We start from the raw sequence: 24,821 nt of genomic DNA on the forward strand, positions 1-24,821 counted from the left end.
ATTTCAGCTCTCAGAACTCCCAACTGTTGGCCAATCTGATTAGGACCTCTGGGAGTTAAAAGTCTAAAATAACTGGAGGACCAAAGTTTGTGAACCACTGATTTAAACCATCAGTGAAAAACACATTTTTTTTCATGTTGCCAAAATGGCTTAGAGAAAAGTTTGTGAGAAGCCCATGAGTTGTGCTTTCCCCACCCCATGGTAGAACCTTTAAATGTCTCCCCCATTTCAACCCCAAGACCACAGGCCCATTCACACTAGACAATTATCACACTATGATTCCACTTCAATGGTCATGGCACCATCCTATGGAATCCTGGGCTTGTACTTTGGTCAGAAGCACTAGAGCTCTCTGGCTGAGAATTCTAAATCCCCCTCCGTAAAGGGAAAATTCCAGGATTCCGTACAATGGAACCACAGTCGTTAAAGTGGAATAATAATGCTATAATTCTGTAGTGTGAATGGGCCACAGGCCCATGCAGATGCCATGCCTTCAATATTGATTCAGGTTTGCCCCCTTTCTTTCCCTCACCCCACAACAGTCTTTATTACATCTTGCCTGGCGAAGAGATTTTGGCAATCTCAAAAGCTTTCACTGATTTTTAGACCTTCTCTGCTGTATACTAATATAGTTTTTGGAATTCTAAAACAGACAGAAAGAAAATACATATTAGTTAATGCCTTAGATTTTCTTGCTGTGCAAAGCACATTGTGTACTTTGGTACAAACTTATTAATATTTAAAGGTTGTGAAATGCTACCTATTTGGGATTCACAGAGTGAATGAGGTCCTTAATTCACACCGTACAAGCTAGGCTGCTAAAAGGAAACTGTTAAGTCAAGCTTGGCTGAAAACTTAAGAGACATTTGGCATAGTGACTTAAGAACCACAGCGGGGGGGGGGGGGGGGGGGCTTTCCAATTCTGAGAAGCGACCATTTTTTCCTCCAAACCGCAGATGGGCAACATTTGGCCCATCAGATGGGGGTTACAGTTGCCTGCTAGAATTCAGAAAAAAGTGCAAACTGTCCTTTGAAAAGAAAACAATGTTTATCACCCTGACTATTGCAGAAAAAAAAATACATATCACCTACCATACCCTAAGTTGGAAAGCAGACAAAAAACCATCCTAAAAGGAAAGAGTTTGAAAAAAACTTATTAGCATTAAGTCTCAAGCACTGAGATTTTAAGAACAAGAACAAAGGGGCAACTCAATTAAATTCACTGCACTGTAACACATGAGAGTTTCGGCCATGCCATTTGCCTAGGTACAGTTGCCAAATGGCACACGTGCACCTGACTTTTTCCCTGCCATCTCCCCAACACTAGACATACAGTTGCCGGGCCAGCAAAACCACATGGCAGCAGTTTCACAACTGCACTGGCATTTCTTAAAATTTCTTGACTGTTTAAACTCTATAGAGTCATAAGAGGAGGTTGAAGCACAGCTACTGAGAAGAGGGGTGTTCTTTGATATAGTCAAAAGCCACTCCATTCAGGAGAAGGAAGAGTGAGGAAGGCATGAGAGTTTCATAGGAGGGAGAGAAAAGAGGCGATGAAAAGAATTGTTAAGCACATTCGCTAAAATCACCTTAATGTTCCTTTGCTCCAACTAGGACTATATCCAGACTTCAAAAAAAATAAAGCAGTTTAACACCACTTTAACTGCCGTGAGTCACTGCTATGGAACTCTGAGATTTGTAGTTTTCTGAGATATTTAGCCTTCTCTGTCAGAAAGCTCTGGAGCCCCCCAAACTACAAATCCTAGGATTCCATAGCATTGAGCCATGGAAGTTGAAGTGGTGTCAAATGGCTTTATTTTTTCCTTGAGGCAGCAGCTTAGGAGATCATTATGCCCAACATAGACAAGTTTGCTGTGGGTGATGTCAAAGCCTGGAAAAGTTCACTTTTTGCACTACAATTCCAAGAATCCCCTAGACATCATGGCCAATATATAGGCTGGCTGGGGGTTCTAGGAGTTAAAGAATTCAAAAAAGTATTTTTTCACCATGCTCTGGGCTATGTGCAAAATGTTCTATCATTCACTTGACAAAAAGATTTCATGCTGTCTTTGCAGAGAGTAGGATTTTTAGGGTCTGTATAATCAAGGCCCAGATACTGCAGTGCTGAAGCAGGATTTAGACTTAAGAAATCACTTTGAGAGGGTACAAAAAGCAGCAGTGGCAATAGCATGGCCTATTACAATCTGCCAGAGAGGTGAGATTGCTATACCCTATACCCAAAGAGTTAATCGTAAAAGCTCTCACTGCTATTTTTAGTGGCCTCTGTGCTAATCCAATTGTGAACTAGAATGGCTGGGGCACCTTCCATATAGCTACAGACACACCAGCATTCTGAACAGGCAATTCTTTCACTGCTGATTAAGGATTTGACAAATTCTAATTTTGGTGCACAGCTGCAACATTATTATACAACATCAACTAAGCCCACTTTTAATACATTAGGCTTGTTACAAAGCTCTTTAATGTGTTGTTATTTGAGCCAGAGCTTTGCCCAGAGCCCAGTTTCCAGTACCAGGGACTCCATTTGGCAGCAGCTTTGAATCTTTTGAGTACATGAAAGGAAATATTTTCTCAATACAACTCAGTATCTACAGCTTGCCTCCTCCAGTCTGGCATTAGGGGCTCGGCTATCACACTGCTAGGTACAATTTATGTTCCAGCAACATTATCTTTGATTAGAAAACAAAACAAAACACCGACACCCCCCCCCCATCCATTAACCCCAAAATCCTTTTCACTTGCAACCAGTATTTTCAATCTCTGCCTATAGGCACAAAAGTGAGATAACAGAGCTGTTACCCCTCTGCCCATCACCTTTTGGCTTTTGAATGGATTCCAAGATGGTGTTTCAAGCAAGCCAGTGGGGAAAAAAAATCACCAAACTGTATTCATGCGTTCTAGCAGGCACAGTTGAATGCACAACACCCACCCCAAGATACCTTGGGAGGTCTACTCAGTTAGAATTGACATTGTGCTAGGATGGGATGGGGAATCTTTGGTTCTCCAGATATGAGGGACTCCAATTCTCATTAGTCCTCATCAGTAAGGCTAGCAGTGAGGGATGATGAGATTGTGGCACCAACTGAAGCCACAGGTTCTCCATTCCTGTGCTAGATAAATTCTTTGTCCTACATGTAGAAGTATGAAAGACAGCAAAATGCATTTCAAAAGGACTTAATACTTTTCTAAAACTTGCAGTATATATTTGACTATAAGTCTAGCTCATGTGTAAATTGAGGATGGGTTTCGGGGCTAAAATTATGGATTTTGATATGACCTGTAGATAAATTGATGGTAGGTAGCCAAGGAGATAAAGAACGATGCAAAGGAAAGCAATGCCAAATAACTTACAAAATTCCAGCAGGCATAACTGCTTGTGCTCACCCTAAAGGCTGGATAGATGAGGAGGCTACGGTAAATAGTGGCTATATAGTGTGTGGGGGAGGTGACCAGACGCAGGTGGGGCTAAGAAAATGTGCACATGTCAAGAAGGATGTAAAGACAAAGCAAAAAAATTGTGACTATGTTAGCAGTGATTACAGCCATTAACTTTAATGTGATTACTTTGTTTGATTTTAACCCAGAAAATCTGACAAACATACAGAAATGTCTTATTCAAATCCTTAATGCCTGATTACTCTATTCAGAGAAGAGGATGGTTCTTTTTTTTTTTTTTTTTTTTTTGGTAAGAGTTAGAGTTCAGTCATTACACTGATCTGTGAATATGATGACCCAGGTTTGTGTGTGTGTGTGTGTGAATTTTTCAACTAAAATTTCAAGACTTATACATGAGTAAACAGTACTCTTTCTGATGCCATGTCTTATAACTAGGCGACATGCTTTAAGATGTATTGCTACAAAGCTTTAATCAAGAAGCCTTTTTTAAAAGAAGTAATTCATTGGAGGATATTTGTTTAGTTAAAAAAAGGCTCAAGAATACTGACATGTATGGACAGGTGCATGCAAGGTGGCATGCTCCATACTGAAAGCATCACAAGAGAGTGGATAATAGTGGATGTACAGTCTTCGGAGACATTAAGAAACTACAGCAAAGTGGAACACAGGCAGCAAGCCAGCCCTGCTGCTCACCTATAAAATGAGAATAACCTTCAAGAGTGTGGAAACAAATGATTCCAGGACTCTATGTGGTGTGGTACTGGCCACACCTTCCATGTTACTTTCCAAGAACAACTCAATCTCAAAACAGTAACTAATCCCTGCACTGTTTCCTTTGTTTGGTTCTTTTAAAGGAGAAAGATAGGCAAACAGCACATGAATAGATGTCAAGGAAGACACCAGTTTTCTCTTCTCTTCACAGGTTTTACAAAAGTGGGTATTTTGGTAATCATGCACAGCAAGCCTCATTTGATATATTTACCCAAATCAACTCTTCTGGACAATCAAAATACTATTTTTTTTCCACAAAAATACAGCTCTATCCATCTAGGCACTCTAGAGAGAAAAGGGTCAAGATATGTATGGCTACAGATGAAGAAATAAGGAAATACTGTATGTGGCTTTCATGATGTATGAAGGAATTACAGGTGGTTCAGCATCAGAAAAGGCTGCTGTTCTACAGCGCAAAGAAAAACATCTCTAAGTTATGTAAAGGAAGAGAAAAACATCATCATTGCATTAGAACTTTATAGCACCTAGCCCTCCTCAGAGAAAAGAACTGCACTTCACCACAAGTATGGAACAGATTTACCAAGAAAGGATGCCTGGAGAGCAAGAACAGAAAAAAATGAGGACTATAGAGCAAGGTGAAGTCGAAGGCTTTCATGGCCGGCATCCATAGTTTTTTGTGGGTTTTTCGGGCTATGTGGCCATGTTCTATAAGAGTTTATTCTTGACGTTTCGCCAGCATCTGTGGCTGGCGTCTTCAGAGAATAGAGCAAGATTACAGAAATGGACTAAATGAAAGTACCTCTGCCAGGAATCCCCTCTGCTTGCTTGGTGGGCATTCATTGAGTAGGCTAGTGATCTTAACAGCAACAGAACAACAAAAAATACACACCCATCCATCCATAAAATAAACCCTTGTAATGTTGCTGTTCTTGTCTGCTTTCAAGTCCTTTCCAACTTATGGCGACTATATCACAGGTTTTCTTGGCAAGATTTGTTTAGAGGGCTTTGCTTTTGCCTTCCTCTGAGGTTGAGAAAGTGTGATTTCCCCAAGGTCATTCAGTGGGTTTCCATGTCTAAGGAGGGATCTGAACCCAGGACTCCAGAGTTGCAGTCCAACATTCAAACTACTACATCACACTTGCTCTCATGGGCACCTACTGATGAATATTGCAAAAGAAAACCACTATAACTTCTTGTTTAAGAGAAGAACTTTAGGTGTTTTGTGGTTCATCCATTCATAAGAACCCTGGCCTCCAGAGTCATACATAGTTCATGACTTATTCATTATTGGGCCACACTGAGCTTTGACACTGATTCTTTTGTCCTTATTGTCAAAATTGTGCCCTGCTTATTTTAAACTATTTTACTTTTTAATGCTTATATTTGAATTAAATTTTATTTGAGGAGTTGGTGCAGGAGGAAAGTGATTTTATTTTATTAAAAAAAAACAGTTTAGAGGACACACCACATAATTCTACCAAAATTGTGAAGATGCTGTTTTTAATTTTCAGATGGCTTTTGCTCCAAGGATCACCCCAAACAAATATTGGTTGCAACTCAAGCATCCTGTATCTCTGGCTCCATTGGTTTCACAGCAAAGTAGAATCACATGTTGTACAATACTAGGACCAAACCATATTTACAAACAACCCTAAATTAGCAAAGAAGCTAGCACAAGTGGGCCTATGAAAATCATCCATATACCTTGCTCATTTGTTCAAATTTCTAGCCCAGGGTTGGGAAACCTTGGTCCCTCAGATGTTTTATACTGCCGCTCCCACAATCCCTTACCATTGGCCATGCTGGATGGAACTGATGGGAGAGGTCAGCCAAAAGATTTGCAGCATCAAAGATTTCGCACTTACCATACCACTGAGACCTGGGAACACAGGTGGCTGCCTGATGCTAGGTCACAACATCTGGTCCATCTACTCCAGTTCTGACAGCTCTGACTGGCAGCTCCTCTCCGGGGTTGGGACAAAGTTCTTTCCTAAACTTGCCTGTAGATCCACTGTGGTCTCCCACCCAAGTACTTAGCTTCCAAAATCAGTTGAAGTGTGTTCAGGCTGATATGGTAGTATTCAAGGGAAACTAGACCTTGGAAATGTTTCTTTTTTGGACTGTAACCCTCAGAAACCCCAAGCTAGCATAGCCAGTTGGCACACTGGTTGGACTCACAGTTTAAAAAGCAACTTTCCATGCTCTGAAAGAAAGTTACATAGGACATGTGACACTGGTTAAGCCTCAGGCACATGAAGGGAGTGAATATTATACTGTCAACCTTGTGTTATTTCAAAATTGCTATCAGATTTGTCCTCCCCTTGTTACCTGTAATCACAAAGCTTGGGCTGGTTACCACACTGCTGCTTGCACACAACACAGTAGCTGCACAGTGGGACATTGCCTCGGATCCAGTGGTGTACCATAGAAGTTCGGCTGCCCCCTTCTCCCTTCATCATGATCTCCTTGCAGTGGAAACGACGATCAGCCTTCTTCAGGCACTCTTCGTCAACACACAGTCCACAGCAGTTGCAAAAAGCTCCCTGAAGGATGTGCTGAGCACAGATGCAGCAATAGGTGGGCTGGCTGAAGAGGTCGGTGTCCTGCCAATCGTGCTTGCTCTTGCGCAAGATGTCCTGCACTTGGCCTTGTCTCCGGGACCTCCGGAAGCTGCACCATAACGTGAGCAGAACTGGCACGATCACAGCACATAGAGTCCAGAAGGCGAGACCCCATTCTGGAAACAATCCTGAAGTGGAGAAGGTCCTGCTGGTTTCAACACCTTCCATCCTATCTGGATTTCTTATCTGCTCTCTGAATGTCAAACTAGGCCAGAAACGAGAGAGCTAACCTGTACTAGGCTGCAGAGGAGGGCTACTGCTATTATAATCACATTTCATCAACAACTTGACTCAACAGTTGAATAACCAAGAATACATGTTCTGAATTACTTTATCAACCTAATGACACTTTCCTGGCCTCCTCTTCATCAGACCTTGCAGCACAAACCTCACTTTCCCCTTGTATTTGTGGCACGACAAAAATTATACTTAAACATCTATTTCTTGCAATAAAACATATCTTTCCTTTCAAGCACCTCACAAACCAGTAAACCTAGCCACTAGTTCCTATACTCTCCACAATGTTGACATATTTCCTGTTTTATTATTATGTTCAGCACATCTTGGTTTTTCCAGAAGTGACATTCCCCCAAAGACTTCATGTCATAGTGACAGTTGTGTCCACCTTCTTGTTACAGCTCACCACTTTAGCTCATCTCCAATGGCAAATAATCCAATGCTAAACCAGCTCAACTATAAGAAGACAATAATCAAGCACATTCTCTCTGTTCACTACAAATAACACTATCTGGTTTCTCTCCTGGCTATAGGCAAGAACACTTTGTTTCCTACTTTGTGCTCACACAAACTCAAGCTCAATTAAAGAAGTATAATTCAGCGCCTATCATGACTCCCAACCAAGACAGTACAAGAATAGATTTCTATCAGAGTCTGTGCATCATGGATCGGGATGTTGTTGCAGCTCCCAATTAAGTCATCTGAAATAAAAACAGATTAATTTGAGAGGGAGAAAAGCACGAGACTTGCTCAAACATACTTTAAAACAATTGTCAGTACCACACACACACAACCTGGAGTACTTTGTTCTCTCCATCAAGCTCTGCCCTTCCCTTGGGAAATGGTATCAAGCAGCACTGTAGAAAGAGTGCAGCTTGATACCACTTTAACTGTCATGTCACTCTCCTAGAAAATCCTGGGATTTGTAGTTTGGTGAGGCACCAGCACTCTATTGCAAAGACCTTGTGAAAATACAAATCCCAGGAGTCCACAGGATGGAGCTACAGCTGTCAAACTGCATTATTTCAAACAGTGTAGATGCACCCTCAGCTCAGAATCACACACACACGCTTCCATGTGCATATATATATATATACACACACACACGAGTCAGCATGGCATAGCTGTTTCAGTGTTTTAACTACAACTCTGGAGATCAGGGTTTGATTCCCAGCTTGGCCATGAAACCCCCTGGTGACCTTGGGCAGGTCACACGCTCTCAGCCTCAGGAGGAGGCAATGGCAAACCCCCTCTGAACACATCTTGCCAAGAAAATGTGTATTTATTACAGTGATACTCCACTCTTCAGCCACAAAGCCTCTTGGAGTGGATTACAGATAGTTAATTTGACAGTTCCTTGCTTTCAGGCTTACAACCTAAAAAGACATGACACAAAAGGAGAAGGGGATGGAAGTGGGGAACCCATGACAGGGTCGCCATAAGTTGAAAATGACTTGAAGTCACGGAACACACAATTGTATATATGTGTGCATGGATGCATGTGTGTATATACGCTTGTCCATCCACATTTTCTGGGGTCAGGGGCACTGAGCCCCCGTGGAGGTGGAAAAATAATAAACAACAAAAACACAGTGTTTTTAAATGCGAGGACACCTCTCTAGGAATATCTAGGTCCTTCAGTGCAAACTCTGTGCTCAGCGTCTGACAGGCATTGACCACAGAGTTGCCCTGGAGGAGCTACAAAGGCCTAGTGGGCTGTCCTCTCTAGGAACCCCTGGGTTCTTGAGTGCAACTTCTGGCTAACGTTGACCATAGAGTTGCCCTGGAGGACCTAGATATTCCTAGAGAGAACGCATTGATCAAATCTGTGAATAACTGAATCTGAAAATATCAATATGGAAGGATGTTTGTGTGTGTGTGTGATATGTATCTCCAGAGTGTCTAGGCCTGTGCCTGTTATTCTGCCACTTGGGCGAGGAGAGAGAAAGGTGTGGCACTCCAGATGTTGTTGCCCTGTCCCTGCCATCCTCCTCAGCCAACATCACTAAGTGCTAAGCATGAATAAGAGCAGCAGCCCAATGATATAGATATATATATGTATACATGACCCCCAAGGGGCACCTGCCCTTGGCCAGAGGAGGGTGCAGCCCCATGGAAACCCCTTCTGTATCGCCCTGTGATGACTCACAAGCACCCCACCAGCCTCAGCCTGCAGGCAGCCAAAGGTGAGGAGGGGCGATGGGAGTGGCAGGGAGGGGGCACACAAGGGCTTGCCCATCCCAGCCTGGGAGACCCGTGTGACTAACCCCCCGCAGGCTGCCCTCCATCTCCTTTCCCCTCCTCCTCCTCCTCCTTACCCTCCTGGCGACTCCTCCGCCGCCCTGGCACTGGGCGCCGAAGAGTGACTGAGCCAAGGGCGGGCGGAAGCGGAAGAGGCCACTCACAGCGCCTCCGTCTAATGCAGGAGGGAAGTTGCTAGGAAACGGGCCACCAATCGCAGCAGGCCGCCCCTCCCTCCTCGCAAAGCAGGGCCAAAGCCAAGGGGAGGAGAATGCCCCATCAGAGACCGAGAGCAGGGAGCCTAGTGCCTTGAGGCCCACCCTGGGAGCCCCAGCTTGGCCATGAAACCCACCGGGGGCACCAATCTACTCTGGCACTCCTCCTGTGGCTGTCTACTGTGGGGTTCTGGGATTTGTAGTTTATTGTGGCCTTCTCTGGTCCAAAAGGCACACTGCAGAAACAATCCAGTTTGAGACCGCTTTCACTGCCCTGGCTCAGAGCTAGGGAATCCTGGGAACTGTCGCTCCTTGTGGCACCAGAGCTCTGACAGAAAAGGCTAAATCTCTCACAAAACTACAGTTCCCACAATTCCCTAGCATTGAGCCAGGTGCAGTTAAAGCGGTCTCTCAAGGCCCAAGAGCTGCTGCTGAACCATGTTTTCTGGTTGGTAGTGCTAGGAGCCATTCCCCCGGGTTTATTCCTGACGTTCATTCATTCGTTTAGAGAATGAAGATGCCAGCCACAGCTGCTGGCGAAACGTCAGGAACAAACTCTTCCAGAACATGGCCACAGAGCCTGAAAAGCCCACAAAAAACCATGGATGCAGGCCATGAAATCCTGAAAGGTTTCTTCATATGAATGTTCAAAAGGTATGTCCCTTGCTGTGAGGAGGCCCTGTTCAGGAGGACAGTGGACCTCCTCATTGGCTGGGGCTAGGAGTGCAGGACCCAGGGACAGTGGGAAAACTGCAAATCAAAACAACACTTTCAACGTCTCTCTCTCTAGGGATCTCTAGCTCCTCAGTGCAACTCTGTGATCAACATCTGCTGTGTAAGCTGACCATAGACTTGTGCTGGAGGACCTACAAAGGCCTAGAGAAGAGTCTTCCCTAGGAATCTCTAGGTCCTCCTGTGTGACTCTATGGTCAGCATTGAGCAAAGTTGCACTAGAGGACCTAGAAACTATTAATCAAATCCGTTATTAGTGACAGCTGCAAAAGCGGTGGACCAACCGTACTGCCATGAACTGAGTAGCATAGAGAAATAGCACTCCCTCAGTGCTTTCTTTAAAAAGTTGTTTCAGAGGAGGAAAGTGCTAAACAAGTGCTTAAAAGAAAGAGGAATAGTGTTGCTAAAACTCTGGGGTGGGCTGGATGACTGTGGCCCTTTAAATACTGTACTGCAACTCCCACCATCCCATTCTGCTGCATAGGACTGATAGGAGATGACATCCAAGAACATCTCAGTCAGGGACATAGCCAGGATTTTAGGAAGGGGGGGGGGGTCCAGACTAAGTGCCACCATTATAATGGGGCTTGGGTGTGGCGGTGCAGCAGCACACACCATTCATTTTTCTAATGGAAGTGGGGGGTCCAGACCCCAACCCCCCCCCCTTGGCTACGTCCATGTCTCAGGGGCCACAGTTACCTTTACAAAGTCAGCAAGCTCCTGCCTCTGACTCCTTCCTTTTTTAAGCCAAATCATGCCTTCTGGGAACCATCATTTTGGGTGGAAAGGGAGAAAATAAGGTCTTTTTTTAAAAAGTGGCTGTCACAAAAAGATAAGGTAGATTAGGACCACCCCAGGTGACACACTAAGGATGTGTGTGTGACACCACTGCTCCCCAAACATCTGCCTTTTGGCAGAAACAGGCTGTGGTGTTCGATTGTGTTCCTTTAAAATGCTAGGTCTCAGCAGAAGAGATAGTGTGAGTGGAATGATAGCAGAAGAGATAGTGTGAGTGGAATGAGACTCAGTGTGAGGAGAGAGAAAAGGCCCCAGGTTTTGGTTTTTTTAAATTAAATTTTAAATTTTAAATTAATTTTTTATTCTTTAAAATTTTCCTTTAAAAAATCACATCTTACCAAAATTTTAGTTTAACCACATGAAACTATGTGCATATAAATACATGTAGACTGTGTATATGATATTGTAATCTAAAGATTTAATTTTAGTGTTGCTAGATGTTTATGTGATCTACAGGACCTTTGGTTTCTGGGTAACAGTGATACAAAAATACATTTCTAAGGATTCAGTATGGTGTGGTAATGGGAGGAGGTCAATGGTGGGGTGACACCATGAGTTACCACACTGGGTGACTCCAGCCCTAGTGATGCTGCTGCAATTAACAGTTGTGAAAAGGCACAGAGAGAGCATACTTTGCCAGGGATGTAATAATTACAATCATCATCAAGGAAACAGACTGTAATTCTCAACAGCTTGCATTAAAACAAATTGATGAATGATGCACAAAGCTTATTTTAAAAATCCATCTGTCTACGATGTTATTCTTTCTAGAGAAATTTGGTTGGTGCATGACTGACTGAGCCTGTGTGTTGTAGTGGTTTGAGGATTGGACTATGACTCAGAGACCAGGGTTTGAATCCCTGTTCATCCTTGGAAACCCACTGGGTTCTGTGGGCAATTCACACTCTTTCAGCAGAAGGCAAAGGCAACCCCTCCAAGCAAATCTTGCCAAGAAAACCCCATGATAGGTCCCCTTAGGGTTGCCATAAGTTGGAAACAACTCAAAGGCACCCAACAACAACAATAGGATGGTAACCACATCCAAGTGGATGGCTTCTAGCATACCAATCAGAAGACTTTGTTTCACTCTTGGGATTTTTTCTTCTTAATGGACGAAGCAGGGGGAAAAGACAAGAAAAAAATGTGTGATAAGAATCAAGACAGAAGAAGAGGTGGGAAGATGCCATAAAGTTACCAATGGAAGTTGTCATTAGATGAGAATTTATCTGATGGTCAGAAGCCCATATGGTCAGTGATTGGGAGATTCTGACCATACAAGTTGCAAGAAGTAACTTCAGATGTGGACTTGCATGAAGTAATTTTTTAAAAAAAATTTGGGGAGGGGGCATGGGGACTGCACACTAAATGCCTCATCTGGAGGCAGCTTGCAACTTTACTAAAAGGAACTCCACTTGTCCCTCCATATTCACTAGAGTTAGGAGCACAAGAGCCCCGTGAATATGGACAAACCACAAATAACAAAACACCATGTTTTTACCTGAGAGGACACCTCTCTAGGAATCTCTAGGTCCTCCAGTGCAACTCTGTGGTCAACGTCCAACAGACACTGGCCATAGAACTGCACTAGAGGAGCTACAAATGCCTAGTAGCGTATTCTCTCTAGGAATCTCTAGGTCTTTCAGTGCAACTTTCAGTTAAAGTGGACCACAGAGTTGCACTGGAGGATTTAGATATTCCTAGAGAGAACATATTAATCAAACCTGTGAATAATGAAATTTGCAAATATCAAAACCGCAAATATGGAGGGATGAGTGTAGACTGAAGAATGGAACAGTTGTCAACAGCTACTGTTTATGTAGTAAATCCTGGATCTTCTGTACTGGAAAGTCTGTGAAAATTAATGCAGCTTATATTAATTTTCACAGCACAAGAAGGTGGTGAAAGTCAAAATGGTGTGGTTAAGCTATTTTTTCTAGAAAGAGACAGAGATTATAGAGCCCATGCTGTTTTGGAATCCATCTGTTCGCTGGGATCAATGGCTCATTATGATTCTGTTGCACATGTTTGTATTGCTTAAGCTGCCTTTGAACTAAGTATGTACACACATAATTTCAGGCAGTACAGGCAGTGCTTTGCACCTTTCTGGCATCCTTTGGCTTGTTTACGTCTGTCTTTTTTGAGCTTTGCTCCCTTTAAAAAATGGTTGAAGTGTAATGCTGCAAAGAAGGCCTTTCTGTTTCCTTTTCCAAGGAATAGATTAGCATTGAAAGAATGTTGAAGCCTACAATAGCCATATTCAAAACCCAGGACCAGATGTCCTCAAAATCATACTCTAAAGTCATAGTAGTCGAAAAATAAACAAACATCTGTGACTGACGTAGCCGCTTCTCAAATAGGCTAATACCTTGGTCAGGGTAATTCACTTTGGAGGAGCAGACCAAGAGACAGCGGAATCAAAATGAAGACAGCTTTTGTTCTAATTTTGACCCTTCTAATCTTTTTCATAGGTAGGTGTTATTGTTAGCTGGGGTATAGGGTTAGGTTGGGGGATGTGCACTCGCCTATCTGAAGTACTTACAGGCACCAGTCTGTAATATTGTATTTAAATCCCTCCATAGTTTGATTGAACATTGACAGTGTAATGTAACATACTCCCAGATTTCCATGACAGTTTTTCAGAGGGTAAGCATAGTGCTACTGTAGGAGCTAGTCCACAGTGAGCAATAGTGGTTCAGTGTCTTGCATGCTTACTTGGGAGTAAGCCCTACTGAATTCCGAAACGTTTCTGGCTTGAAAGAAATCCAGCACATCATGAACAGCAGAAACCAATTAGCAACATAGTGACTACTAGTCTAACCTCCACTTTCTAGAACTGCTCCCTACTGAATACAGTACAGTGGAGCCTACCTTTGAGTACAAAGGTAGCCTACCTTGTACAATCATAGTGTGTTCTTTCAGTCCTATGTCTTCTCTGGAGTCCATGAGAGGGACTGCCTTTGAATCCAATGGACTTACTTCTGTGTAAGGCTGTATAGGATCCATTTATAGAATGTGAACTGGATTTAATTTTTTTTACAGCTGCCATGTATTTTTTATTTTTTTGGCTTGATAATACTATCAAAGCAAAAAGCAATACAAATGCTAATAATAATGATGACAAAGGTCTTTTATCTTGCCAAGCAGTCCTAACTAAAATAGTTGAAATCTATGCAAAAACATTCCTTTAATTCCTTCCAATGTGGCATGTATTGGGGTAAAGGGATTGGAATGGGCTGTGTGCCCAGTGAAAATGGAGTGAAGCTGATCACAAATTAGATGGTGCTGTTATATTTGACTCATTTTGCAAAGAGGTGTGTTCTATGTTTGTTTTGTAGACTTTAATTTGTCGAATTTATAAGCAAGCTCTAGTTTATTATTAAAATGGTTTCAGATTGCATCTGTGCCTCTTGGAATGCAATATCCTCTTGAGAGGATGGTGTAATGAAAGAACACTTTGTGTATTGTAATACACACATGCGCACAGAGCATGTATACATAGATATGCACAAATGTCTTCCAAACATTATATCCTATACCTGAAAGCCTAACTATCCTTGTCAATTTAATGTATTTTTTAAGATGCCTCACCAATATTACCAGAAAAAGAAGCCAAGCAGCTTTTGAGAACCCGTCGTGAAGACAGACCAAGAAAACCTGGTTTCCCTGATGAACCAATGCGGGTGATTTTAAAATTTCATTTAAGTCACATAATTATTTGTGCTGGCCCACTTTTTTAATTGGCTCTTAATAGGAAGTTCTAAGCAATCTTTAAAATTAGTAAAAAATTACATTGTTTTGTCAAAATGAATTCATGAGGATCATTTCTATGATGCCTCGATTGAAAGTATCTCTGTATCCTATGTGCCCTTTCCAAACCTTTCTCCAAATGTGGGAATCATGCCTTACTTCTCCATTCTAATTGATGGGCTCAAGTTTTAGTTTAGACTATACAATCCTGCACCTACCTATCAGGGAGTAGACCACACTGAACTCTGTAAGGCTTACTTCTGAGTAGGCATCTGTAGGACTGCATCATAAGAAAGTAGCAATTCATCTTCAGGAAGTGGTGTTTCTTTGTTTTTTTTTACTGAACATGTATATTAATATAAAAACTGAATGAAAGCTGCATAAAATAAATCCTCTATTTATTTATTTTTTTTAAAAAATATTGTGACTTTATTATTAAAATGTTTATATCTCTGCCAGCCTATATCAAGAAATCTCATATTGTCATACAATGAAATCATTTTAAAAAATTAAAACAACAAAGGATTAGTGTATTAAATAAATAGTTTGAGAACTATCACCCCATAGATAGTTTATAAGTTAGTATGATGTAGGTTTGCCTTGGAGTCACCGTACATGGGGAACTACTTGAAGGCTCACCAAAACAAAATATATTAAACAATACAACAAGTTAAAAATGTGAAAACTGTACATGTACAAATTGGATAAAATTATTAGACACTCAAAAGCATTAATTAAAAAAAAAGTTGTGTTTTTACTTGGTGCTGGAATGAAGATAGCATTGGTGCCAATTAGACCTCCAGAGGCAGGGCATTCCAGAAATGAGGTACCACGGCAGAGAAGGCACTCTTCCACATTCCCCCACAGTATGTTGCACCTACTGGTGGGACACAAGGGAGGCCCTCCACCGCAGACTTAATTCAGGTGTATATACTGTATAGAGACAGAGTCCTTCATGCACTGAGATTCAGGTCCTTAAACGCAACCACTAGCACTCTGAATTCAAATCAGAAATGCAATGACAGTCAGTGCAATTACTTGAAAATTAGTATTGTATGCTTTCTATAAAACATTCCACCCAGCAACCCAGTTACTGCTTTTTGCACAACCGTCAGTACAGAGGTAGCTCCACCTGGTACGTATTGTGTAATTTAATTGGGAAATTTCCAGTACATAAACTACTGTGGTAAGGTTAGCCTTGTCCAGGAAATGCAGTGTCTGGTGGGCCAGTCAAAGCTTGTCACAGGCATTAAGACCCAAAAAAATCCATCTAATAGAGAAGTTATCTAGGAGTATTGCTTACCTGTGCACCTGCTCCCTCAGGGCAAGTGTAACCGCATTCATGGGTGATGTATCCAGTTTCCAGACTTGAGAACCACCAGTCCACAGAGCATCTGTCATTGGTTTCAGCTTGACTTCATTGGCCCTCATCCAGGCCATTAAAGCATGTGACCCAACACTTCCACAGCTTCTGCTAACCGTAACAGCAAGGAAAATAGGACTTATTGTTATCAGCATACTGATGGCAGCCTCGCCCAAAACTCGTAATGACCGCACCCATTATATCTATATGACATTGTATAGTGACATACAAATAATAAATGGCATGAAGGAGAAGATGGAACCATGTTCCATTTCATGGCTCAATAGCCATGGAGCTGAAGAGGAATCCCCCAGTGCCACTCTTTAGAACCAATCCTGAGGTTGAGTGAAAGCATTGTAACACAGTGCCTTCTACTCATATCTTATGGAGCCAGTCCAGTAGGATAATATCAAAAGTTGCTGTATGCAGAGTGATCTTGTAGCACCTTTGAGACTAACTAAAAGAAAGAGGTTGGCAGCATAAGCTTTCATAGGAGTTTATCACACTACTTACCTCCTGCTCTGCTCCCGTTGCCCCAGCGTCATTGATCTGCGACGGAAGCCTCCTGGTGGGATTGCGGACGGCGCTTTTAAAGGGGAACACTTCCGTTTTCGTCATTGGAAGCGCTCTCCTAATTGTTAGAGAAAGGGCCTGTTTTTAATAATGATTTAATCCAATTTAATCCACCAGGAGGCTCCCATCACAGATCGATGACGCTGGGGCGATGGGAGCAGAGTGGGAGATAAGTAGTGTGATAAACTACATAGACTCAGGGGTGAAACAGACAACCCCTTTGCGGCGGCTTCCTGGCAGCTTGGGCTTTGCAGCACTCTGACAGCATGGTATTTATACGCTGTACGCTGCAGAAGCATCACAAAGCCGTGGTGGCAGAAAAGCCGTTTTTTTGCCAGGTCAAAAGTGCGGTTGCCATGGCCCCAACCTGGAATTCAATGGGGCAGCATCAAGCTGTTCCTTCAGGGCTGTCTGATGCAGACATGGGCCGATAGAGATGGGCAAATAGTGCATTCCTGAGGCTGATTTAAGAGCTCGGGAGAGTGGAGCGTTCCCACATGCCTGAGCCCTACTGCGCTCTCCTGGCGCCATTTTGGTGCGTGTGCCTTCAGATGGCACACATGCCAATGACATGCGTTGTGCGCCATGTCAAAATGGGGTGGCGCACAACGGACATCACCAGGGTGCTAAAGGCGCCTTTGCAGCGGCAGAAAAAGGAGCCGCGTTTTGCAGCTCCTTTCTGAGCACATTGTTGCTGCGACCTGCGGTTGCCACGGCAACAATGTGGGGGATAAAGGGGTGGCCTCTGTCCATCCCTTTCCCCCTGTCTGTCCAGCCCATAGTCTACAAAAGCTCATGCTGCCAACTTCTTTCTTCCTTTCAATTAGTCTCAAAGGAGCTACAAGATTTCTCTACATACTGATTCTACAGACTAATATGGCCATATCTTTGAATTCTATCAAAAGTTGCTGAGAGATCAAGGAAGCTCAACATGATAACAACCCCCCCCCCCCCCCAATCCTGTCCCTGAAATAGATTGTCAGTTAATGCTGTTTTGGCATTATATTCTGGTCTAAAAACAGAGTTAAAGAGTTGGTAATCTATTTTTTCCAAGAACATCTGATGTTGCTCAGCCACCACCTTGCTCAAAAAGGTGATATCAGCAATGGGGCAGTAGTTCAGTAGTGCCTTTGGATCCAGCAATGTCTTCTTGAGAAAGGACATACTACAGCCTCCTCCTCTTTTTCATATCATATCATATCATATTATATTATATCATATCACAGTGGGCTTGGAATCTGATGGGGTTTAGTTCCAAGACCTTCCCTAGATAACAAAATCTGTGGATACTCAAGTCCTATTATATACTGTGGCATAGTAAAATGGTGTCTCTTATATAATAATGGCAAAATCAGTTTGCTTTTTGGATTTATATATATATATATATATATATATATATATATAATATATTTTCAAGCCCTGGATAGTTGAATCTCTGGATACAGAATCCGTAGATAACAGAGAGCCAACTGCATATATTCTTCAATGCATCAGGCACCTGTCTCTGACAAACAGAAGCACCATGTACCACCCAATGGACCCACCTAATCAATTCATCTCTGCTTGATCTTATCAGTCAAGATGAGCAAGGATGGAATGATTCAAATGCTTCATTAGCCTGAAACTGATCCCCAGGAACCTGACCAGATGGAACACTGGATATTTTCCTAGTCTGTGCAACACTTGTGGTGTCACGTTCTGAGTTAATGTGAATCCTTTTTTCCTTGAAGTAGCTCATCTATCATAGCCACTAACTAAGATTATCTCTTGGCCGTTTTTGCCCAAGCCATGCAGGGGATGGGATTGGGCCAGAACAGGGAAGAACAGGTGATATCACACACAAAATTGCTGCTATGCTGCCACCCGACCATCACCTGCCCCACAGCCTTGCTCTGCCGGCCAATTTTGGTAGTATGGAAAGCTTCTGTACCACCAAAATCACCAGGAGAAGCATGGCTGGGGGACAGGCGATGGTCAGACAGCAGTGCAGCAGCAATTTGGTATGCGATATGAGAGGCATGGTGGGGCAAATGTCTTCAGATAGGTAAATATAACTCCCTAAACCTCTCAAATAACTCCCCAAAACCTCTCAAATTCTGCTACCCCATGTCCATATTTCCATTTCAGTTAGCTCTGAATGATATGTCTGTGTGAAATTGCCTCTCTCTCTCTCTCTCTCTCTCTCTCTCTCTCTGTGTGTGTGTGTGTGTGTGAATGCACTCTGCATTTTTCTAAATAAAATTCTCTTAATTCACCCAAACCTGGAGTTCTCTTCTGTTATTACAGGTATATACAGGTGCAAATGGTCCTAAAGGTTACCTAGAATCTTCCAAAGCTAATTTCCTCAACATTTGAAGTAACACTGATAGCTGGTGGGGAAGCCCCAGTTCTCCCATCTTTCATTGGGTAACACCCCTCTGCTGACTGAATGCAAACCCTTTTACACTTTGAACTCATTTAGCAGTAATTGAAAATAATAATAAAGGAGGAAACTGAGAGGAAGAGAGGGAAGCTGGCACATTTTAAGTAGGGCAACAGTGGGTTAATCAGGACTGTCTCTGTTGAACTGGTATAGTTGGAGAGCATACAGATCTGGTATGGCTGGTGCCATTATCTACTTAAGGATCCCTACTTGTAGAATGAGTTCACTGTTAGCATGTAAATTTAGTAGGACAATCTTGTAAATAATTTAATGGAAGGACTGGAGGAAGGCAGTGTCACCACGGTGTTTTCTTAAATAATGTTTCCTTTCCACAGGAATACTTGCTTTACCTTCAGCAGTTGGAACAGAGATCTGAAGAACAGTTCCTTGAGCACTGGCTGAATCCACATTGCTACCCACATTGCAACAGGAATTTAGTTCATCCAGTGTAAATGCTTATGTTGTTTCCCCCAGTGACAGTAAGCATCCATCTGATTTGTTCCTCATTGTTTCTTTCAGAGCAATATTAATGATCTAATGAAAAGTTGAATATTGTTACTTTTACAATGCAGTGGTGTTTTCATAAATGTACAATATAAACATCTTTCCATACCTCTTCCCAGATAATCCTTCCTGACATGGAGAAATAAAAAAGCAAGGAAGAAAACAGTCTACAGTAAATGAAATATTACAGATCTCATATATCATTTTCAATGTAAACAGAGCATCAGAAGTCATAAGAATTTTGATACTGCCCTGCAGTCCAGCTACACTTTTAAAAAACTATGTTAGAGCTTAATTTTGTTTATTAAATTGCATAAGCATGCATTTCAAATATTGGCTTGGCCTTAGGCAGCAATGCTATATACACCTATCCAAGAGCAATAGGGCATGCTTCTGAGTAGTCACATAATGCTGTACATTATTCTGTAAATCATGAAACTAGGGTTTAAAAGTGGTAGATTTGTTATAAATTTCTAGCAATTTTACCATTATGTTAAAAAGTAGATCATTGTCCTTAGAGGTGTGGGCAAGTCAACAGATGTGTTGAAGATTAAAAACTAGAGTGATATAGGTGGAGCTTGTAATAACCACAAATATAGATGTTCTGCACTCAGCCCAATTCACTAAGGGTTGAAGCAGACTGCTGTGAAGGAGCAGCTTCTGGCTGCCCCTTTGAGAGCAAGATCAAGGCTGTGGCAACTACACGCCACAAAATGCCGCTCCCTTTTGGGATGAAAAAAAGCTGCCCCTTTCAAAACACCGGCGGCTCTTCCACGTTTCTGTGATGTGTGGCCTCTAAACGCTGCACTGCAGGAATGTCTCAATGCTGCCTACCATCTGTTTGGGTGGGTGGTGTGATGCCAGCTTGGGGGCGGAATCAGGGCATGTGGTGTGCGGACCTGAAGCACCCACGCCACCCTTTGTCAGTCTATTAGATTGCAAACCTATGCATGTTCACATAGGAATAAACTTAATTGAATTCAGCAGGACTTCAATCTGAGGAATCAGGCATAGAAAAGAATAACATAGGATTGGGCCATGACCCCTTTTGTTATTGGTGTGTGCTTTCAAGTCATTTCCAGCTTATGGTGACCCTAATGTGAACCTATCACAAGGTTTTCTTGGGATAATTTATTCAGAGTGGGTTTGCCCTTGCCTTCGTCTGAACCTGAGAGAATGTGACTTGTCCAAGGTCACTCAATGGGTTTCCATGGCCATGCAGGATGCAAACTCTGGTATCCCAGTGTCCTAGACCAACATTCAAACCACAACAACATGCTAGCTCATTTACCACCTGACTTTTGATCCTACCCATGAAAAAAATCTGCCTGTATGATCTGTTGCCTGGTGTATTTAGAAGTGAATCCTACCTAGTTTAATAAAACATACTCCTAAACAAACCGCAAAGTTATAGCTTAAACTGTGGTTTTGTGGTTTACCATGACTGTGGAAGCCAGTTACAAAAGGAGCAGAGAAATGAAAGGGAGCAAATATTACAGGCAAAAGTGAGTTTGACACAGAACTGCAATTTACAGCAGTGTTATTTGTCTTAATGGATCACTTTGGGGTGATGTAAATTGTTTGTGGGATGGGAGGCTGATTTAGTTAGCATGTTAGCAATTCACATCCCTTCCCCATTCTATCTTCCTGATCTAGATTGCCCCCCCCCCCCCCCCCGTGATAACTCTAGGTCTAGAGGAAGAAGAAAAAGAGACACATTGGCTAGCTCTGCTGGGAAGTTATGGGGTTTTTTTCCCTTTAGTTTTGCCCTATGTTGTAAGCACGTTTCAGTGGGAGACATTTTAAGGAAGAATTAAACATATGCTTAACTTGCTTATGTGAAACAAGGAGACAGCTTGTAATTCCATCTGAAAGTAAGTTGCACTTATGTCTGTATAAATACATGGATCTGCACTATTAGAAATAGACTGCACTATTCTCCTTTGGCTAAATCACGCTCTTGGAATTTTATTCTCTTTTGGAGCACAACAACAAACATTGTCAGGAATGTGGGTATATATGTATGGCACAGAAAGCTTATCAAAAATCTGGGAAAGCTTTAGCAAAAAAGGGGCCCATAAGACTTCCTTACATTTGAGAAACAGAAGGGAATCTTTCACCAAAGAATACGTATGGAACAAACACCAAGGCTGCTCCAAAAGACTAGCCAAATAACAGTATTTCTGCAGTTTTACTAATTACTTTGTAATTAAATGCAACTGTTTACTCAAAATTCACTTTTTGTTAATTGCCTTATATAATACATGTTTGAAACAAAGCTTTTGTCTGTTGTTTCTTCAGTGGCTCAGACAATGTGAGTGTTGATGAAGAACTTCTTTATGATGACAGATTCATTTATAAATGTAATTTTAGTAGTTACTATCAGAATAATTCCTCCAGCCCAATTTTCCCCCCTGCAACAATCCAACTGGGGAATTGATTTGTCAGAGGATGGCCAAAACTGTGGACCACACAGCACATGCAACTTTCAAGTGCTTTTATGTGGACTCTCAGCTCCCTGCCAGCCTCCCAAAGCCCTCCTGAACCCCTGCATTCTCCTAAAAAATCAACCCATATTTTATCAGATCACATATAAAACACAGATTGCACTGAACTAGACAAAAATGCAATGGTTTGGTAGGACTTACCTCACTCAGAAGAGATACATTTCTCAAAAACTTTTCTCTATTTTTGTATTCATTCCAAGTTTTACTTTACACAGGAAATCCTGCCAATGGCCCAGGGATGTGGCTGTGGTGGTAGGAGGAACAAAACATAGCCACTTCAAATGAGAATGCTGCTGTCCAGATGAAAATTGCCTTCAGTCCTCTAACTTCTAGCATTCCAGAGAGTGAGACATTTAAAATTGTTCACACCTAGAAGCTGCCATTTGACTAGGCTTCCTCTTTCACTTTTAAGAGAAAAGTAATCATAACACCATGCTTTTTATGTCAAGAAGTCATCACTCAATGAATGAAACACATATCTTGCAGACAGGAAGTCCCAAACCCAGTCCCTGGCATATCCAAGTTAAAAAGATCAGAGAGATAATCTGACAGAAACCCCAGACACCAGTTTGCAAGTCAGAGCAAGCAAATTGACAGGGTAGGTCAGGGGTCGGCAACCTCTGGCCCACGGGCCGCATGCCGCCCGTGGATGCCTTTGGTCTAGCCCCTGGCTGCTGCCGCCGCCACCACTACCACCGCTGATTGCGGCTTTTCGCCACTCTGGGCGCCGCCATTTTTTCACCCAAAATGGCAGCGAAGTCTCAAGTGACCTTCCCCAAGGTTGCACGAGACTTTGCCGCCATTTTGGGTGAAAAAATGGTGGCGCCCAGAGGCGAAGTCTCGCGCGACCACAGAAAAGGTCGCGTGAGACTTCGGCCTCCAGGAGGCCCACTGCGGCCGCCAGAGCCCTCGAACAGGGCTCCGATGGCAGCAGCGGGCCTCTGGGAGGCCCGTTGTCGTCGCTGTGGCCCTGCAGGAGGGCTCCAGCGGCGGCAGCGGGCCTCTGGGAGGCCAGTTGCCGTCGCTGTGGCCCTCCAGGAGGGCTCCGACGTTGGCAGTGGGCCTCTGGGAGGCCCAATGCCGTCGCTGGGGCCCTCCAAGAGGCCCGTTGCCGCCGCTGGAGCCCTCTTGGAGGACTCCAGCAACGGCAAAAGGGCCGGCAAACAGGAGGAGGCCTCCAGCACTGGCGGTCCCCTCCGGCTTTTTTGCTGGCCTCTGACGGGGCCTGGGGCCCCGTCAGGGGCCAGCAAAGAGGGGGAGGCCTCCAGCACTGGTGGCCCCTGCCAGCTTTTTTGCCAGCCTCTGATGGGGCCAGCAAAGAGGGGGAGGCCTCGAGTGCTGGCGGCCTCCACCGGCTCTTTCCCGGCCTCTGACAGGGCCTGGGGCCCCGTCAGGGGCCGGCAAAGAGGAGGAGGCCTGGCCCCCGGAGGGTGGAAGCTCCGCCTCTGGCATGCAGCTCCGCCCCCGGAGGGTGGAAGCTCCACCCCCTGCATGCGGCTCCGCCCCCGGAGGGTGGAAGCTCCACCCTCCGGCTTCGCCCCCCCCCCCCCCCCCGTTGTCTGAGGGACAGCAACCTGGCCCCCGGCTCAAAAAGGTTGCCTACTCCTGGGGTAGGTGAACAAATAGTCTTACTCGGTGCTAGTACACTCTGCATACCCTTTGTTATATTTGGAGTCTCCATATTTTCATGTTTTGGGCCAGGCTTGTTCTTAACGGGTCACAGTGGCCTTTGGAATTCAGGTGAATATCCCATGGGAAGGACATGGAGGTCCAAAGACATGTGGAAGGTAATGCAAAGGCAAAGACTGAATGGGTGTGCTGTCACTCCTCCCTCCCTCAGGCTCTCTGCATATCCTCTTGCACAATGAAACAAAGGAGGTCTCATTGCACCAAGGGGAGTAAGCCAACATCCTCTACTGACCTCCTGCCATGTTTCCAGCCAACTTTCCTATCCATCTATCCTGGGGTTGTCCTAAATTCAATAATTGTTTTCATAACTCTAAAGTTCAAACCATAAATCAGTCCAGAATTTCATTGTCCATTCCATAAGAAAGGCATCAGAGCTTGAAATATAGTACCTAGCACCCCTTGAGGCTAGGATCTCAGATATAAACGTCAGTCTTAAACCTAGCTTCCTTGCATACAGTTGGCCCCCAGTCTGTCCTCTGCGTATTAACTGTGTCACCCTGAGACTGCAGTCTGAGTCACATCCTGCTTTTCATGGTCACCTCTCCAGGACAGGTAATTATCACTCTTTTGCACCCCTAAACCCCCACTATCCAATTTCTATACTTCCATTTTGGTTAGCTCTGAATGTTGTGTCTGTCTAAATTTCTACTGTATGTTTGGTTGCACTGTTGCATATTTTTAAATGAATCCTTGTTTAATCCACCCCTACTTGGAGTTCTCTTCAGTTAGTACTGGTATACACAAGTGGAAATGATCCTCAAGTTACCCAGCCTCTTGTAAGCTTCTGTGAGTTATACAAATTCCTTGGCTTTTAAAGAGCAGCTGGCACAGTTGGTGGGGACTCCCAAGTACCCCAACCTTTCTTTGGATACCACTGGTTCAGATTCTGCTCAACAGTAGTGTTTAGTCACCAACTGAATTCCAACTCCTACAGAATGGAAAGATGTGAATCAAAGAGATAAATAAAAATTGTACAAATTCCTGTGCAGAACAAATAATTTTTTTAAAAATGACATTAAAAAA

At 43.3% G+C, this 24,821-nt stretch overlaps 2 protein-coding genes across 4 annotated transcripts in view; one reads left to right on the top strand and one right to left on the bottom strand.

Moving 5' to 3' along the window:
• DGKE (diacylglycerol kinase epsilon) overlaps positions 1–9,388 on the bottom strand; it is a 48,453-nt gene extending 39,065 nt beyond the window's left edge. For all 3 annotated transcript variants that reach the window (XR_016271817.1, XR_016271815.1, XM_089478234.1), the window contains exons 1-2: positions 9,326–9,388; positions 6,478–7,708 (exon numbers count right to left, since the gene is read on the bottom strand). Coding sequence is in view for 1 of the 3 variants with exons in the window: in XM_089478234.1 (XP_089334360.1) it covers positions 6,478–6,938 (461 nt within the window). In the remaining 2 variants the exon portion in view is untranslated. The remainder of the gene's footprint in view (positions 1–6,477; positions 7,709–9,325) is intronic.
• A 3,917-nt stretch (positions 9,389–13,305) lies between these two features.
• On the top strand, positions 13,306–21,936 carry CUNH17orf67 (chromosome unknown C17orf67 homolog). Its single transcript, XM_089478266.1, has 4 exons — positions 13,306–13,461; positions 14,573–14,673; positions 19,434–19,577; positions 19,722–21,936. Exons 1-3 carry the CDS (start codon positions 13,413–13,415, stop codon positions 19,548–19,550), a joined length of 267 nt encoding a protein of 88 aa, XP_089334392.1. The 5' UTR covers positions 13,306–13,412; the 3' UTR covers positions 19,551–19,577; positions 19,722–21,936.
• The last annotated feature ends 2,885 nt before the right edge of the window (positions 21,937–24,821 follow it).

This window comes from Sceloporus occidentalis, unplaced genomic scaffold (assembly GCF_023333645.1).
Source record: "Sceloporus occidentalis isolate IW3139 unplaced genomic scaffold, rSceOcc1.0.p SCAF_1, whole genome shotgun sequence".
NCBI classification, from domain to species: domain Eukaryota; kingdom Metazoa; phylum Chordata; class Lepidosauria; order Squamata; family Phrynosomatidae; genus Sceloporus; species Sceloporus occidentalis.

Coding starts and splice junctions, on each gene's coding strand:
- CUNH17orf67 (XM_089478266.1), top strand. CDS start 13,413: ATGAAGACAGCTTTTGTTCTAATTTTGACCCTTCTAATCTTTTTCATA. Junction 13,462..14,572: donor CCTTCTAATCTTTTTCATAG/GTAGGTGTTATT, acceptor GTATTTTTTAAG/ATGCCTCACCAATATTACCA. Junction 14,674..19,433: donor TCCCTGATGAACCAATGCGG/GTGATTTTAAAA, acceptor TCCTTTCCACAG/GAATACTTGCTTTACCTTCA.